Source organism: Acomys minous (genome assembly GCF_964271855.1).
Source record: "Acomys minous genome assembly, chromosome: 11".
NCBI classification, from domain to species: Eukaryota; Metazoa; Chordata; class Mammalia; order Rodentia; family Muridae; genus Acomys; species Acomys minous.
The window spans coordinates 99,773,430-99,792,457 of NC_140492.1; the positions used below are offsets into that span (position 1 = coordinate 99,773,430).

Genomic DNA, 19,028 nt, shown 5'->3' on the forward strand with positions numbered 1-19,028 from the left:
AATATTAATTCCAAAATCTATTTTTATATTAGATACTAACATTTTAGTACTTTACTCCTAATTCTTAGACAATGTGAGTGAGCATAGATTTTTAGAGTCAGGAACTTACTAATTTACCTAATAGCACATTCTGTAATCTTGCCCTTTTAGTTGTGAGCCTGAGTCTTAAATAACTGAGCCATCTTGCCAGTCCTATATTATGAAATTGTATAAAGCTTTAATTAGGAAAAAAAAAAAGCAAAAACAACTCTAGGTGCTGACTAGAGAAAGCTGTGTTCCTCTTAACTCTGAAATCTGCTATGAGGGAGTCAGTGTGGCTAATGCAGAATTCCAAATTACAAATGCATAAAAGGCATGTGAACCCCACAAGGATAGGAAGTGCCACTTAGTACAGAAAAGAAAGCTACCTCAGTGGTGTTGCCTTGACTCACTAGCCTGTCAGTAGAGACACCATTTACCTTATTTGATATTCCTAAATCTTATAAATATTTAGATTTGAAAAACAAGACTTGGGGCAAGACTGGAGGTTAAGAACTCATGTGTTTATTATGGGTTTAGATGCAGAAAGGAACCCACTTTCCCAAGGCATACAAGTGAAGGAGGAATGCGAAGCATATTTTATTGCAGTGAGAACAAAGATTTCAGTTTAATACTTTCAGCCCTCATTTATAGCTCTTCTGTCATACCATATGACATAGATTATTTCTGAAGTAGGTATTTCAAATATTTGCAAAAATTTTGATTTGTATTTTTCTACAAAGTAAACCATATTTAATAAATATAATCTGTTAGAAGAGAGCATAATTTTAACAATATATAAAAATTAATCTGAAATATATCTCTCTGGACAGATTTTTAAAAAATGATATTCCTAGGATAAAAGTTTCAAAAAGAAGATTGCACTTAAATCACAGTTAACTTTTAAAATCTTGTTTTATTTTGGCTAAAGAGGGCTTGTGAAATCCAACAAAGAAACGAGATTTATCTAGTACTATTCTTCCAGGAACACAAACTGGAGTACACAAGTTTTAAAGACTCTCACAGAATCTTCTACTCACTCTGTCTTCCTTGAGGTAATAACAACATGAGTTAGGAAACACGCTGCAAGGAAACTTTCATTAAATTCGTTCTATGTTCACTGCAATGAAACATAAAGTAGCCAATATGACTACAGAAGCACTGTCTTATGTGCCTGGCCACTGACACTTAGATATTTAATTTAATAATCTGTCCAGGCTACTGTGTGCATATTTACTGTCAAAAAGATGTGGTGATCTAGGGACAATTAAGTTTGATGGCAAGCCAAAGCCATTTTATCAGGATCAAACTTTGTATTTCAGGAAATACTGTTACTAGTAATAAGTGCTACCATCTCCCCTGAAACAGATCAGGTAATTTCACTGCACTAAAATTGCTATTTATGCCAGGTGTGGTGGCACATGCCTGTAATCCCAGCACTTGGGAGGCAGAGGCAGGTGGATCGCTGTGAGTTCGAGGCCAGCCTGGTCCACAAGTGAGTCCAGGACAGCCAGGGCTACACAGAGAAACCCTGTCTTGAAAAACAAAACAAAACAAATTGCTATTTATGTTGTGTGTATATCTGTAAGGGGAGTACTGCAAGTCAGAGGACGACTCATAGGAGTCCATCTTCCCTTCCACGATGTGGGGCCAGCTCAGCTTGCCAGGCTTGTTGGCTGAACCTTCTCACTGGCTCCCAAGCTTTAATTAGGTAAATATCATTTCAGAAGCCATGCACTTGATTCTTTTTACCTAGAATGGGAAATGAATCCACTCACATAGGATTCTACCAATGAACTATGAAAAAGTGGATATAAAATACAGGTAAGGCACCAAGGGGCCCTGCTCCAATTACAACCTCTGATCCCTTCCCCCATTTCACACCCGAATCATCCAATATAATACCACATTAGGATGCTACTAAATTTGGGATTTTCTGAAACTGCTAAGACAATTTCAAAGAGAAAACTGTCCTTAGATGGTAGAAACAAGCATTGAGAATGGCTCAAACACGGTTCTCATTTTTTTCTTACTCGTGTCAGGAAAGCAATTATGCTTACTGTTATATAGTCACAAAACCATAGAGGGGCTTATTGGATAGACTAGTAATAAGTTAACAGAGCATTACTACCCAAAAGAAAATGGCCAACGCCTTAATAACTGAGTCACTGAAGAAATAACAAAATAAACAAAACAAAAAACCAGAGCCAAAACAAAAACCCACAATAAAACTAGTCTGAAGTATAAATTGGCCCAACCTTCCTGATGAACAAATTTTCAGTAAGAATAAATATAATGTTGATATTTTCATGGCCTTTGTCCCAATCATTTCACTCCTGGGAATACACGTAAAGCAAACATTAATAAGTACGCAAAGATTTATATAAGGAAACTATTCCAAGAATGCTTATTGTAGTAATTCTAATGAGAAAAAGTAAAACTGTTCAATATTAGGTTGGACAGGCGAGCACAATATGCACATAACCATACATACACACACACACATACACACACACACACATACATACACACACATACATACATACATACACACACATACATACATACATACATGTGTGTGTGTAGACCTATAATTATAGTAGACCTATAATTGGTGAGTAGTGTGCCTATTATGTATGTCTTTTAAAAGGTTATGAAATTTTTATTGTATTAACTACTTTGTATTGTATTAACTACTTTGGTAGCAAAAAGATAAATTTATCAACATATGACATATGCCTGCTTATGTGTGTGGTTCTGTGTGTAGTATGAATGCATGTGGTTGACACTGCAATCTTCCTTTACAGCTCTGCATACCTAGGCTTTTTTTTTTTTAAAGAAACGGTGTCTCATTGAACCTAGAGTTCACACTTGGCTAAACCATGGGCCATCAAGCTTCAGGAATCCTCCTGTCTCAGCTTCTCCACACTGGTAAAGCTACAATGTTCACACAATCTCTTCACGTGGATGCTGGAATTCCAAATTTAAGTCCTCTTGCTTGTAAGGCAGGCTTTACAGACTGAGCCATCTCCATAGGCTGCTGCTTCTACTTTCTCTTTTGTGGTCCTGGAGATTGAACCCACAGTACGTATAATCATTGATAGTCCCTAGCCAAAGCTTTCGTTTTCTTTTTTTCTTAAATGTGGGCTTGCTAAGTTATCAGGTTGGCCTGAAACACTTTAGCTCACATGGTTAATCTGCCTTGGTCTTTGAAGAAGCTGGCACCAGAGCCATGCTCCACCATACCTAGCTTTCTATTCACATAAATACATTAAACACAAGCACACCAATAATGAGGCTGGAGAGATGGCTCAGTTTGGTATAGGCACTTGCTGTTAGGCCAGATGACCTGAGATTTAATTCCTAGGAGTGATATGGTGAAAGGAGAAAAAAAAAATCCCTCAAGTTATATTCTGACCAAAAAGTTTAAGAGAATATCAATAATGATTTATTATTTAAATTTAATTTTTAGTGAAAATGATGATGATGATGATGATGATGATGATGATGACAATGATGATGATGATGATGTGTGTTCTGTACATGTGCCAATACATGTGTGGAGATCAGAGGAGAACTTTGGAGGCTGGTTATTTCTTTCCATCTGGGTTTGGGGATCATATTTAGGTTCTTTGGCTTGCACAACTAGCTTCTTTACCCACTGAGCCATCTTACTTACCTAGTGTGGACATTTAAAATATATGAACTGATGATAGCATTACGTGCCAGACATTCTGCAGTTTGTTTTCTTGGCTGGTGCTGGGGATTATGAGTGCTATTCTAATGGTCTTCCACTCACCTACAGCCCCATCCTTGACAAATAACTGGCAGTGATATTGAACTGACTTATCTTTTCAATGAATAAAATGAAGCCTTTGGCTACCAAATATTTTAAGGAATTCTGTAGAACTCCTTAGTGTTCACAGAAATATGTTTTATATGGCCATGTAAAAAAACATGTTTCAAATGTTAGTGAATAAACTGAGCTTATCCTGAATCGACTTAAGTCTGTTCAGCATCCAAAACTGTAAACTGTACAAAATGTAATTTAGCCACTAGCATAATTTCATACTGAGCTGAACTGGTAGAATGTTCCAGACAACACTCTCAGCTAATATTGACTATAGGCCTAGATCTTTGCCAGACTCCCTGCTGTGGGAGAAAAGGTACCTAACGTCATTCAAGGTCAGCAATCTTACCAACTTGGAATTATTTATTCTACAGATACTGGAGAACATGAACACAGTGTAATTTCTAGAGCCTACATTTGCTAATGACAACAAACACAAAGACAAGAAATATTTTAAGATTTTAATACTATTTTCTTTTGTTGTATAAAGGAGTATACAATCAAAAGTTGAAACATGACCTGATTAATTATATAGTCCCATAGATCAGAAAAAAAAATCTATCAGTGAAATTAATTTCTCTTAATTCATATGCACAACTTACAACATGTTTATACACTTAAAGGCTTTCAGCGATTGCCTGGCTAGAGGCTCTGGCTAAGGCTTGAGTTCTGAAGACAAGATTTAGGCATCCTAATTTCTCTGTGCTCTTAGTCCATTTGCTTTGATTACGGCCTACATATCCGAACATGTCAATAACGGTGGATTTCAGCCCATGACTTTACTCTTCTGTGGAGTCTACATGTGTGCAGATGCTTTAGAGGCCAGAGAACAAACCTCATGCCTTGTGCTCAGGCCCTAGCCACCGTTTTTGGGGAGACAGGGTCTCTCGCTGTCTTACACCTTGCCATGTAGGCGACAGAAGGGCTGGCCAGCGAGCCACATGGGTCTGACAGAATCGGGACTCCTTAAGAGCACGCCACCACAGCTGCCTTTCTATGTGGATCATGAAGAGTGGACAAAGGCCCTCATATTTATGCAGAAGCACTTGGGCAACTGTGCTATCTCACCATCTCTAAAATTACTGTTTTGATGAAACAAAGGGCTTAGCAGGATAAACCAAAGTTCCTTGGTATTAGTCTACTTTTGTTACTTACTCACTTGAGTACATGCGCCCCCCCCCCCCCCCAGGGTTTCTCTATGTAATAATAAATCCCTGCCTGTCCTGGAACTCTCTTTGTAGACTAGGCTGGCCTCGAACTCACATAGATCTGACTGCCTCTGCCTTCCGAGTGCTGGGATTAAAGGCATATGCCACCACGCCTGGCTGAATGCATACTTTTTTTTAAAGGCATGCAAAAATAGATAAAGAAATAATAACATGGATAGATAGTTAAGGGTGATTTCTGATTAAAAAAAACTACTAAATATCTTCTCAAAGGTATTCAAGTCAAAAAGCCATTAAAAAAAATCAGAAAATATGTACTTCCAAGTCTTTTTTCCTCTTTTGTATTAAAATGAATGTAGATTTAACTTCTATATATAACATAACTGAGATGTTTTAAGTTATGACTTTTAAAAAGTTTTACTGGAATACAGTGAGGGAAAGATGATACAGTAAGTCTGATTAGCTCAAGTCACTCAATGTTACTATAATGGCAGTAAAAAGTCAGGTGCTTAAGCCTTGTTATGTTCCTAGACTCTAGCTAAATAACAGAAGCTGCATACAGAGAAGCTACACAGGTTAGGCAAATGACACAGTCAACCAGGATTTAAACCCAAGAACCATGACTACACAGCTTAGGTTTACAACATAATGTGGTTGAAAAATGTGACCACCATAAAAATACAAAACTGAATGGCAAAGACTTGAAAATTTAAAAACCTTAAAATTTTAAGGCCTGGGATGTAGCTGAGTGGGATGCCAGCATCTTAAGGTTATGCTAAACAAAACAAAACAAAACAACAAAAAAAACTTTCTGGCAAACTAATCCTATTTTGAGGATAGAGACTGTAAGCCCAGTTTACTGTCTTAAATTCCCAATCCCTCAGTGATAAGAAATAAACTTAGAACCAACTTCTATAGGTTTAGCAGATATACAGGGTTATTAACCTACATTAGTCACAGGCAATTTGAATAAAAAAAATATAGTCTGCTCAATGAATTTAATTAGTATCATAACAGTAATGAGACAAATAGTAGTTAAAAGTTATTTCTTTGCTGAATATCACTGGGAGACATTTAAAACTAGATGAAAAGCGAGACTGTTAAAATCCACTTTTATGATACAGCATGAACTGTAATCCATGTCCATAGAGGTTGTTGAAACAGGGGAAATATAGCCACTACACGATGAGTGAAAAACCACATCACTTCTATATATTTCAATTCAATTGAAAAATTGCCCGAGTACTACCTTCCTTAAGATAAAATTCCAAGCTGTCCATAGCAGAGGATACAAAATAAAGGGCACATGCAAGGCTGACAAAGGAGAATTATTTAGTAGGTAAGAAAAGCCTTTTTAATGTTGTGACTATTTAAAATTCAAAACCAAAACAAGTGGCCCAATCAACAGATTGCTAAGTACTGGAGAGCAGGCGGAACATAGCAAAAAAGACTCAAGTCCACTCTATATATTCATACAGTACCTGGGCGCTGAATCTGTGAACATCGTCAGAGGCACTGACTAGATCAATGGAAGACATGGAGGAAGAGCGACTATAGGGCTACCAGAGACAGACAAAGAAAAAACCAAGTAATCAGAACAAAGGCACAACAGAGCATTCAGTACCAACTTGCAAACACAAGATAAAGAGGGAGAAAACAAAGCACTATATCAAACAGGCACAGCAGCAAGTGCTGACTTCACGCACCTATTATGTATTATGCTCAACTCATCCCAAAAGAATGAACTATTTCCAAAATCACAAAGTACTTAGCCTCGAAGAAGGAAGCGATCTTACTGCTACACTGTAGTAACCATTCCCACTCCCCACTCCTCATCCTCACCCTCCACTTCACCTTTAATAAAAAACAGAGAACATATGTTCAGAACATAATTTATAGGTTGTTTTGGAGAAAGTTTAGGAAATAACAACAGTACAAAAAACCTTAAAACTCACGAGAAGAGAAAATCCATACGGAACAGTCCCATAAACAATGAGGAATGCAGGAATTCTTTCAGTAAAGTCCATTTGCTTACCTTCTGTACAAATCTATGAGTCCCAACAGAAGAAAAGGCATCTCCAGATGGCAAAGGTGTGGGCCAGTGTAGCCTGGCCTTTTCGTTCTGTGACTAAGAAAAACAAATACTGACATGAGATGCTTTGAAAGTGTATTTTGCAACCTACAAAATGGCTACTATACCCGAAGCTAACATTTTATCAGTAAACATGTTAGCAATAATAGCCTGAATAAGGAAGTCTACACACACAGCTTTGTTTAATCCTGACACTTACTTCAGAGATGCCAAACTAGTCTCTTTCTACTCTACAGATAGTGCATTAGATCAGGGACAACTTCTTTTATATTATTCCTAGGCAAAACCCTCTCATATCATACAGTATCAATGAGTCAAAGTTAATATTACTGTCAAATTTCTTTTATCTAAACTCTGGTCAAATCATCTCCACTATTCTACTGCATCCAGGACCAGCAGGTCTGGTCCACCGACTGATACCATCAGAACCAATATCACTGTTTGCTTCTCTTCCGGGTTCTTAAGATCATTTCATGTGTGTATTTTTATCTCCTTTCCAAGAAAGCAGTGTGCCTTCATCTCAGCATCCAAGTCCTGTTACCTGACACTTGACTTCCTACCTCTTCTTTAGTTTAACTGATTACATTTGACACATTCAAATAAATATTTATTAAAAGTAATGCACTGCTATGTTGTTTGCACTTAACTACACAGAAGACAGCTGGTCATTTCTATTCAGTGCTGTCTGAACACAGTGCTATCTCAGTTCTTATTCACCAATTTATTTCATGTATCTTCTACTTTGCAAATAATTTAAACTATAAAATGCATTATAAAGGAGAGTATCTTTGTGGTGGCTGTTGTGAAATGCTGAAAACCACACACTGAGAACAGAGAGGGATTTGAACCCGTGCAATTGATCTTATAGACCACTGGTGCTTAGTACTTTATAGTAACGCACACCTTTCTGTCTTGGCCATACTAACAGAGATATAAAACTACAGAAGAAGACTGGCCATAATGAGTTTACTATTGTTCCCAAATTAACACATTCTGGAAAGCAAGCAACAACAACAACAACATTATGCTACTTCAGGTTGTACTTCTAAGAATAACTTTAGGTTTCCAAAAGCCCAGATTAATTGATTACACTACATTCAGTTAAAAGTGTAAAAGACAAACAAGCAATAAACTTTATATATTAATATGGCATGAACCTTTAAATCACTGACTTAAAAATAGAAAGAATATGAGAACAGATAGATTATTTACACCACCAGAGTAATTCCTGGCTACTTAGCCTAGCAAACTGACATAATGTAAGTAAATTTTTAGTATAAAAATAATAGACAAGTGATACTCCACATCCAGATTAGTTACACTTGCCCCAGGAGGCAGCTTCTACCATACACAGTACAGCTTGAAGGGACAGCATCAAAAGAGGCCAGTAAATAAAACTCATCTTTTAGTACCATCTGGTGGTAACTATGGTAACTGCATTGTAACAGAATTGAAGCCAGGAATCAAATTAATCTTGAAATTGGAATTCAAATATGTAAGCAATTCTTTCAGTCAATTTCCATGAAAGGAGCTGGATGTAAATGCTGCAGCTCCAGTGAGGACTACGAAAGACTCAGCAAAGTAAGCGTGAAGGGAACTGAAGGTGAAGGCTGTAAAGCAATACATGTGCTAATAATAAAAGCTGGGTGATGTGTGAGTTCAGACGGCGCTTGGGGAAACACTTAGACTCCTTTTATATCAGAATGGCTAAGGCTGAATGGTTTAGGTAATAGGCAGAACATTTACATTTAGGTTCATATTAGCTATGTATACTTCTTTGAATAATTATTGGTTTTGTTTAGAAATTAAAATATAAAGGAACTGACTTACAAAGAGTCTTTAACATCTTTGACAGTATTTTAGTTACATTCAGCTTCCAGTTCTATCAACTCACTTCAAGAAATACCTGTGGCATTAAAACCAGTGTGCCTGCAATATGAAGAGATGTACCTGTTCTTCTATTTTATCTTGTCTGTCAAGAGCAGCTTCAACAGCATCAAAGAACTCTTCTTCATTAATCAGACTGTTTGGACCTTCCTAGATAACAGAAAACAAATTCCATTTATTAAAAGAAAGAAAGAAAGAAAAAAAGAAAGAAAGGAACAAAACATTGACAACTTTCATATTGCCTCTGAGAAGAGAAAGCTGAAAACTGACTTAATATCCATTTATTGAGCAAATTATTTGTGGACTAGGGAGTAAACTAGTATATTATTATCATAGTGGTAGCATACACTGAAAAGTCTAGAGTACTACAATTAAATAGCTCACCCACCATATTTTTGTTTTTGTCAAACAGGGTCTCACTTTGTACTCTACAGTGTCCTAAAACTCACTTTGTTGCCCACACTTGGCAGCAATCTCCTGTCTTAGCTTCTCGAGCACTAGGATTACAGATTCAAGTTGTCCTATCAGGAACATTGATTGTAAACTGGCCAATACTGTTTCAAGGTACAGGCCTATAGCAGATTACTCAACTGTCTCAATCCAGTCTGCTTTCTCCTTTTTAGTGGGCTATGAGCTGAGAATTTCAATTTTATAAGGGTAGAAAAAACAGTAACAACATTTTATAGCATAGGAATTACTTGAAATTGAAACTGTACTGCCCATAAAGATACATTGGGCCATACTCATATTCATAATAAATTAAAATTGTAGAAAGGGGGCTGGAAGATGCTCAGTGTGTAACGCATGCATGGGTACCGGGTTCAGACCCTTAGCACCAGGTAAGAGCCCAGCAGAGGCACACATGCCTGCAACCCCAGCACTAGGGAGTAGACAAAAAAACTCTGGGATCAGAAAGAAACTTGCCCCCATAGCTGTGTATACCTGCACTCACACACAACTGGCAAGGAAAAATAGCTTAAACTTCAAAAGGAATGAAGAAAAGTATACAGACAGATAATAGTTTACACAAGAACTTTGTACTTTCTTGGTTTTGTTTTGCTTTTATATTGCGAAGACTTGGACACTCTACCACTGCATTATATCCCTTCGCTAAGAACTATATACAGTTTAGAGTTAAAGTTCATAGAGATTTAAAAAATAGACTACATTTTCATATTAAAAAATTATTTGACACAGAGTCTCATGGAAGCCAACCTGGTGTTGAGCTTCTGATCCTCCTGCTACTAATTCTCCCACACTGGGATTACAAGCTGCCAGGCCCGCTCCATTATTTTTTGTCAAGAAAAAAAAAAAGAGGACGGTATACTTTACATAGGTGGAATACGAATATTCAACAAATAGGAGTTAGAGATGGCTCAGTAGTTAAGAGCACTTGCTGATCTTACAGATGATCCATGTTCAGTTTTCTCAGCACACACACTGTGGCTCCAAATGAAACTTCAAGTTTCAGAGGACCTGATGCTCTCATAAGAACTCATGGGCTGGTTGGCACACGCCTTTAATCCCAGCACTCGGAGGCAGAGGCAGGCGGATCTCTGTAAATTCGAGTCCAACCTGCTCTACAGAGTGAGTCCAGGACAATCGGGGAGAAAACCCTGTCTCAAAAAACCCCCAAACAAACAAACAAACAAACGAACAAGAGAGTTCATGTGCACTCATGTGGAGCATATGCATGTATGTAGTCAAAACAGTCCTACACATACATACAAAACAATGATATAAATCTTTAAATATTAAAAGACTTCAACAAATGATACTTTAATTTGTAAAAATTCAAATGCATTGGTATTATGGAATGTAACAGTGATCTTAGAGGCAGAGGATCTCTGTAACTAAGGAGGCAGAAGAAGCGGGATTAAGAGCTCAAGGCCAGGCTAGGCTACAACCGACACTGTCTCAAAACAACATACCAAAAAAAAAAAAAGAAGCAGAATGCATTCAAAATATTTAGAAGAAACCATTAAGTATAAATAATTATTTACTAAGTCTATCAAAGGAAAGGTTTGTTTTTAAGGAGGCATACAACTTTCATATGGCAAATCAGTGATGAATAAGGATTTCTGAGACAGACTCTCTAGTTTCATAGCTCACGGTGAGTCTCCTTATGTCTTAGTTCATGTCTGGTACTGGCTTATAGGCATATAATCAATCCTGTAACCATGCCTGGCTAAACACAATTTTGAAAATACCTAAGTCTTTAAAAACATGTATAAACCTTTGTTAGATGGTTAAAAGAACCATTTCTAGAAAAACCTTGGTATTTATTTATATCTATCAATTAAGTTAACCCTGAGAAACAATTTACATATGTAGGCCATTTAAAGGTTATACAAGTATTAAAGTTCACGCCTGTGATGTATAAGGCCCCCTAACACAAGTTCATACTTCGTAATCTGGCCCTCCAAAACGGGGTTTCTTCTTAAGCTCTGCCATTGCACTCTTGTATGCGTCCTCTAACCGTCTCCTCTTCTCTGAGTCCTAAAGAGGTGCGGGGAGGAAGAGAGAGACCAACTCATTAGTTGAAGTGGGCATTTTATTACCATAAAAAGACTTGTAGGTCAGTTTCTGTGAAATTGCATAATTTGACCAAAAAATAACTACTTGTGTGAAAAAGGACAAATGTTCCTCTGCCTGGGAGACGCTTTCTTGTGGAGTGTGCATTATACAGAAGCTAGCATTAAAACCACTGCCAAGATCACCTGTGTGGATGGTTTAAGTACTGAGGTCATTAAGAAATGCTAGTGTAGTGGGGTGCGGGGGCGCACATGCCTTTAATCCTAGCACCCGGGAGGCAGAGCCATGTGGAATTTGAGTCTTCCTGAGTATGCCCTGCTAACAATTAAGTACATTTTTAAAAGAAAAGGGACTGTTATTATTGATAACCATAAAAATGGTCATCTCTAAACAGTATTTTGATTAGCATGAGTGAAGATTTTAAGTTTTAAAACTGTAAATAATTCTACCAAGCAGCTGTTACTATCACTATCATCACTTATCTGATGTACTTCACAGGGTGTAAGCTTCTGGAGGGACTGTTTCCTGTTTAGTATTTCCCCATTTCTAGCTTAACGAGGGCATTAGAACACTCTGGAATAAAACAGTATCAAATAAATCACATTGTCACTGGACCTTCTGTCCTGGTTTGATGAATTACCTAAGAGACATTTTCTGATAAGCAGTTCTCTGTGAATTATCATCACTACTGACTTCCATCACTTTCATTGTGCCTAATTTATAAATTAAACTTTATCATAGGTATGAGTCTGTAGGAAAAAACAGTGCACAAAGCGTTTGATACTATTTGTGATTTGACATCCAGGGGGTCTTGGAACATGTGTACCAGGCAAGGGTTTGCATATTCCTAGTGTACAGCTCACTTTCACCTGTGCTTGAGAACTGCATAGCTTGCTTGTCTTCTAAAACATGAGAATTGTTTTAAACATATAGTGCTATTTAAATCCTGCATCACAGTGGCGTTACAACAGCTGTTGCTGCTTTTCTTAGTGTCCTGCTCAGACTGAAAGACCTTCCCACACTGTACGCAGTAACAATTTCTGATGAATGTGATTCCGCCCGAATGGCGGGGCACCCAGAGCAGGCATAACCAGAACAGAGCAATCTGCTCTGGCTTTGCTGTTTAGCACCTTTGGACAAATCCTTGACTCCTTTCCTTCTGAAAACCGACGGTGTTGAGCCAAAACTAGGTTTTGTAAGGTATGTATTAATTTTAGCATTTGGTTATTTTTCAAATACTGGGTAAACATACCAAGCAAATTCAGTGAGCCATACATAGTTCACATTAAAAGGTAGAAATTCATATTAATACATTATTATCAATGCTGCTGATTAAATAAAGGTGGGAAATGGAGCATATGGCAAATATTTGAACAATATAATGGATGTTAAATAATATCACAGTGACCAGGTAAAACAGAATGGCTATAACAAGTAAATGTTTAACTTTCTAAAGTTCAAGTTAGCTCATATAACTTAAATGAAGACTCACATTTTATATACTAAAAGACGTAATGCCAAATGTTATATTACTTCTATACCAAACAATCATAAATAATATTTAAAGATTTTTATATTAAATATAATCCAAAAGGCATATTGTGTTAATAACTGAATAAACCACTGGTAAATAATGAGTTTAAGATTCTGATCAAATGGCAAAATAGAACTGCCTAATCCTTCTATGCAGCCCCAGGTGCTTCCCTCAGGAGTTAGCGTAGTTTTCATGTTCAGTGAACACATGAAGCTAAAAATATGACTCTTTTTAAAATGAAGAAAAGTCAGTCTTACCTTATCGTGTCTTTTCTGCCAGCTCTCTTCCCGTTTTACCATTAATTCAATACAATGAGAAAGTGTAGCAAGGATTCCAGCAGTAGTTGCTTTAAAAGTTATTGCTTCCCCTTTAAAGTCTATACCATTAATTCCTTTTGGTGTTATATATGGAAATACTGAAAAAGAAAGTTATTCACAGAGAATCATTCAAATGAAGTGATTTCATCACATCTAAGATCAGCAAACATTAATAAAACTAGCAAGTCTGAGCAAGGTTTTGGACTGGACCCTTGTCATTTAAAATTCTTCAGTTCTGTGAGCAAAGAGCTTTGAGGCAACATTCACACTTTCAAGTCCCACTTTCTAGGTTCTGTTTCCTGAACTCATTTGCTGTGCTGCACCCGGTAAGTCAAGTGGGAGGAGAAGTAATGTTAACAGTGACACTCTGACAGGTCAGAGCTCAGAGGGACCTTAATTATGTTGAGATACCTTACATTGTGGAAAATCTAGAATTTCAAAACTGTAACAAAATGAACTGTAGAATTTAACAAAGCAATATAGAATTCAAAATATTTAAGTCCAGGACCAACTCACATATTAAATCACTTTTATGTTTACCTTTACAATTTTAACTCATGGTTAGCCATTGGATGAAAAGAGAGATCTTAAAAAAAAAATCTTAAGCTAGAAACAAGAAAATACCTTATTCTATAGCCAATCATCCTGTTAGAACAATTACAAGGAAATAATGACACTGACTTAAGAGACTTGTAATAGTCATGACAGTAACGGTATAATCTGTAAAGGACAGAATTATAAAGCAGTTTATCAAAATTTCAAATGTCTGCTCTAAAAAAAAAAACATTGTTAAGAAGATAAACCAACCTGGCATGGTGGTGCATACCGTTAATCCCAGCGTTCTGGGAGGCAGAGGCAGGTAGATCTCTGTGAGTTCAAGGCCATCCTGGTCTACAAAGTGAGTCCAGGATAGCCAAGGCTATCAGAAAATAAAAACAAATCAAACAATCAAACTAACAAACAAAAAACCAGACCCCATGAAAAAAAAAAACACAAGTGAAATGAATGGCATACATAATCATGGACTTATACCCTAGTATATCTAGGAACCTAAAAATACTGTACATTGAATAAACAAACAATTAAACAAACCCCCCCCTCAAACCAATAAAGAATGGGAGCTAGAAATGGAAAGTAGCTCCATGAGCAAAGCTCTGGGTTTAATGACCTAACCCAGGAAAAAAAAGTAGATGGAAAAGAAAACAAAAGATGTGAATACAGTTTACAAAGAACTGCAGTTCCTAAAGAAATGCAAACTAAATCACATGAGGTACCTTGCACATCTTTAAAAGTTCAAAATCTATCTACCATATAATTCTGAAATACTATGCTCAGGCATTTAACCCTAAGAAATGAAACATATGCCCATAAAAGCCTGTGTATGAATGTTCAGGTAGCTTTATCTCCCAAACATAAACAGCCCAATGGTTTATCAATGGATAAGCAAATTGTAGTGTGTCCACACAATGGACTATCACTCAGCAATGAGAAGAAATCAAATTATCAGCTAGGAATGTTACATTACAAAACCCAAGCAGAGTACAGAAATTCTCTTAAATACTGGAAAATACAGCCATATTCATTTATTTTGGCTGGACATCACTTGGGGCTTTGTGTGTGCAAGACAAGTCCTCTGCCACTCAGCTTTATCTCCAGACATATTTAGGTTTTTTTTTTTTTTAAACATGGCTTTATTGAGATAAACTTCCCACACCACAAAAGTCATTCATAAGATTCTACTGATTTTAGTACATTCAGAGTTGAACAATTAGCAGCACAATCAAATTCTCCTACAACTCTCAAATCCACTAAAAATTGTTCTACATCTCCCTAACCCTGTCTGAGCAATTACTAACCTATTTTCTGCCTCTACCATATTATTTCTTGGACATCTCAAATAGCAAACATACAGTGCTGTGATCTACTTAACACATTTTCAAGATGTGTCCATGTGTTGGGCATAGTGGCTCATGCCTATACTTTTAGCATTCAGGAGGCTAAAATGGCAGGGTCACTGAGTTCAAGGCTAGTTTAGGCTACAAGGCTAAACCCTGTGTCTTTCAAACAAACAAAAGTCAGGTTCACGCTGGTTGTGGAGGTACACACACACTTTCCAGTTCTCAGGAAGCTCAGGAGTGTGGGCTCCTCTGGATTTGGGACCAGTGTGTTCTACATACTGAGTTCTAGGCCAGCCAAGGCTAAATAGTAAGAAAGTGCTATATAGTAAGACCTTGTCTCAAAAATAATAACTAGAGCTAGAAAATGGCCCAGCAACTAAGAGAACTTCCTATTCCTAAGAGGCTCAGAGTTCATTCAGTTCTCAGTACGCACAACTGTCGCTTAGTCTAGATCCATGGGATCCAATGCAGACTTCTGGCCTTTAGGGTAGTCTGCTTATGTACACACACATCCACACATGCATGCACACATATAATTTTTATATTGTTCATAGCAAGTACAAATATAACTGATATTTTACATATTGGTTTTGCACTTTGTAAACTTGCTCAATCATTTATAGTTCTAATAGATTTAAGAAAAATATTTTTTCTTCACTTCTTTTTTTTAAAGACTTATTTACTTAATGTATATGAGTGCTCTATCTCCATGTACACCTGCATGCCAGAAGAGGGCATCAGAGTACATTACTGATGGGTGTAAAGAACCATGTAGCGGCTGGGAAATGAACTCAGGATCTCTGGAAGAGCAGCCAGTGTTCTTAACTGCCAAGCCACCTCTCCAGCCCCCGTTCTAATAGCTATTAATAGATTTGTTGTAACTTTTTCTTTTAAAACTCTTTTTGCAATTTGTTTAAATCCAGGGCCTTGCACATACTAGACAAGTGCTCTGCCCGTGAGCTATAGTCCTCAACTCTAAAATTTTATTTGTACAGATTATAATAAAATTTTGTTTGTAGATGTGATAGCATCTGTAAACTGACTCAAATTTGGGTATCTTTTGTTTTTTTAGTGAAGACATTAGCTATAGCCTCCTGCATTGTCTGAGATTTTTTTATTTAGTTTGTGCATGCTAGTCACTGTCTTTGAGGCTGGAGCCTTTCTGTGAATGGGTAGATACCCCTGACTATTCACATTTTTGAGTTAGACACTAGAAGGAGCTAGCAAGTTTTTCAACTAATGGACTTTAAGGGTGATTTGGTGGAGCCAGCTTTCTCATGATTCCAACTGGTATCCCCGACAGCTCTACTTACAGGTGTTCTCTAGGGCTACTGAGTTCTACCAGAGCCATCTCCTGGCTTAGTCAGGAAGTTCTGGGGAAAGGTATGAGGAAGGGGTAAGGTTGCATTTTTCAGTATGCAAACTTTCATGCAAACTGGGGGGTATCAGAGCTCTTGGACAGTGACAGAATTCAATAATCACTACATATAACTCTACTTAATTTGTTTATGTGCACATGTCTATGTGTGTAGTGTGTGCAGGGACACATGTAAGGGTGCATGTGGAGGCTAGAATTCAATGCTGGCTGTCTTCCTCAGTCATTTTCTACCTGGTTTTTGAGACAAGGTCACTGAACCCAGACTTGGCTAGGCTGAATGGCCAATGTCACAGAAATGCTTCTGTTTGCCTCCCAGTGCTGGGGACGCAGGTCACACTGCTGTGTGCCTTGCTCTTTAGCTGGTGCCGAGGGTCACACAGATCCTCATGCTAATGCAGCACACTTCACCAAGGGGCCTTGGCTGGGCGGTTTTATGACATAAGCTAAAGTTATCTGAGAGGTAGGAACCTGAATTAAAAAAAAAGGCCCCACAGGCAGGCCTATAAGGCATTTTCCAATTAGTGATGGGGGAAGGCTCAATACACTGTGGGGGTGCACCCCAGGTTGGCTGTGCTGGGTTCTATAAGAAAACAGGCTAAGCAAGCCGTGTAGAGCAAACGGGTAAGCAGCACCCGTCCATGGCTTCTGCATCAGCTTCTGACACTAGTTTCCTGCCCTGTTTTGAGTTCCTGTCCTGACCTCCTTCGATGACAAACAGTAGAAGTGTGAGCCAAATAAACCCTTTCCTCCCCAACTTGATTTTTGGTCATGGTGTTTTACGGCAGCAATAGAAACCCTAACTACGACAGGAGCTATCTTGCCAGCTCCATTAATTACTTTCTTGATATCACAGTGCCCAGTATTCATGAATCTAGAAACTTCCACTTCAATATCTAAAGAAAGTGGGCTTTTGGGAAAGCAAATGCCAAGGCGAGTGCATGAATATACTCATATTGTATATACATACAATGAGGTGAGTGATTAGGCTGCCTGAAAGCTTCTCTTAAGGCACCTTTTCTATTACAGCATGTTTTCACTGTGACACTAAAACACAGTGCAAAGAAACTTCCCATAAGAGGTCTCTAATACTATACAGACACCAGATGACTTGGCAGGCTTCAAGATTCTAGTTCTAAATCATAAGGATAACTTTTTTGTTTGTTTGTTTTTTGAGACAGGGTTTCTCTGTGTAGCCCTGGCTGTCCTAGACTCCTTTTCACCAGGCTGGCCTTGAACTCACAAAGATCCACCTGCTTCTGCCTCCCAAAGTGCTGGGATTAAAGGTGTGTGCAATCGCCGCCTGACACAAGGACAACTTTTATAAGTTATAATATTAAGTTAAAGTTTTACACAATGTTGGCTCTGTTTATTAACAATTAAACTTTATTATACAACCCAACTAGCATATACAAGAAGGAAAAAAAGGTTATACACAAGGATGGGGAAGTATGCTATAAGGAGGGTCATAATGAAATAAGAAATGAGGAAGAAGGAAGGGAAAGGTGGAGGAGAAAAACAATAAATTTTAGCATCAATGATGATCTACAGAAGAAAATTTCTTTCATATATAAAACAGCTTAAAAATAACCAGAAAACATGCTAAATAAATACTTAGATTAAATTTTCAGAAAACTTTCATTTGTCTTAAAAAACTAGGAATCCACTTTAGGTTTTCTTAGGTAGATGTCAAAGAAGAGTACAATTTATTCTTTATAGTAATGAAAAATTTAGAATTCTTCAAGAAGTTTCCTCTAATAACTCATCAGACAGTTTCAGCGCCAGCTTATCACATGGAGAACAGTACTTTCCAACTTCTAAGAATAAAACTCTTTTAGCACTAGCAACTAACTTTGCCAATACTAGTAAAGTGAGACTAATATATGGACGTCAGAATGAGCCCTGCTAGACAGCCAGCCATTGTTAACACGGCATCAGGGTCTGTATTTGACCCACACGACTTTTCCTCAAAGATCTTTTTTCCCCCCAAGACAGGGTTTCCCTGTGTAGCCTTGGCTGTCCTAGACTCGCTTTGTAGGCCAGGCTGGCCTCGAACTCAAGAGATCTGCCTGCCTCTGCCTCCTGAGTGCTGGGACTAAAGATGTGTGCTGTCATGCCCGGCCTCTTCCAACATATTTTAACTTTGGATTCGAGGAGTTCCACTGTTTTTAAAAATTAGTCAGTTAGTAATTATTCTTTGACATAACAGTAACTATATAGTTCACAAAGTATATTTCATCCAATTGAGAGAGAAAAGGAATTACTTACATTTCTCCTTATTACCATTGGTATTGTGCAAAAAGTCTCCATCAGAACGAGTTGTAGGGAAGTCATCTTCATCATCTTCTACCACTAA

The 19,028-nt window shown here is 37.6% G+C and overlaps 1 protein-coding gene across 3 annotated transcripts in view; it reads right to left on the reverse strand.

Moving 5' to 3' along the window:
- Positions 1-19,028, reverse strand: part of CERT1 (ceramide transporter 1) — a 100,760-nt gene that overhangs the window by 15,374 nt on the left and 66,358 nt on the right. For 2 of the 3 annotated variants that reach the window (XM_084802721.1, XM_084802720.1), the window contains exons 6-10: positions 18,941-19,024; positions 13,340-13,497; positions 11,420-11,512; positions 9,077-9,163; positions 7,070-7,162 (exon numbers count right to left, since the gene is read on the reverse strand). In XM_084802721.1, coding sequence (XP_084658847.1) covers positions 7,070-7,162; positions 9,077-9,163; positions 11,420-11,512; positions 13,340-13,497; positions 18,941-19,024 — 515 coding nt within the window. Of the gene's footprint in view, positions 1-6,515; positions 6,594-7,069; positions 7,163-9,076; positions 9,164-11,419; positions 11,513-13,339; positions 13,498-18,940; positions 19,025-19,028 lie in introns of all 3 variants that reach the window. The other variant, XM_084802719.1, reaches the window with a different exon arrangement.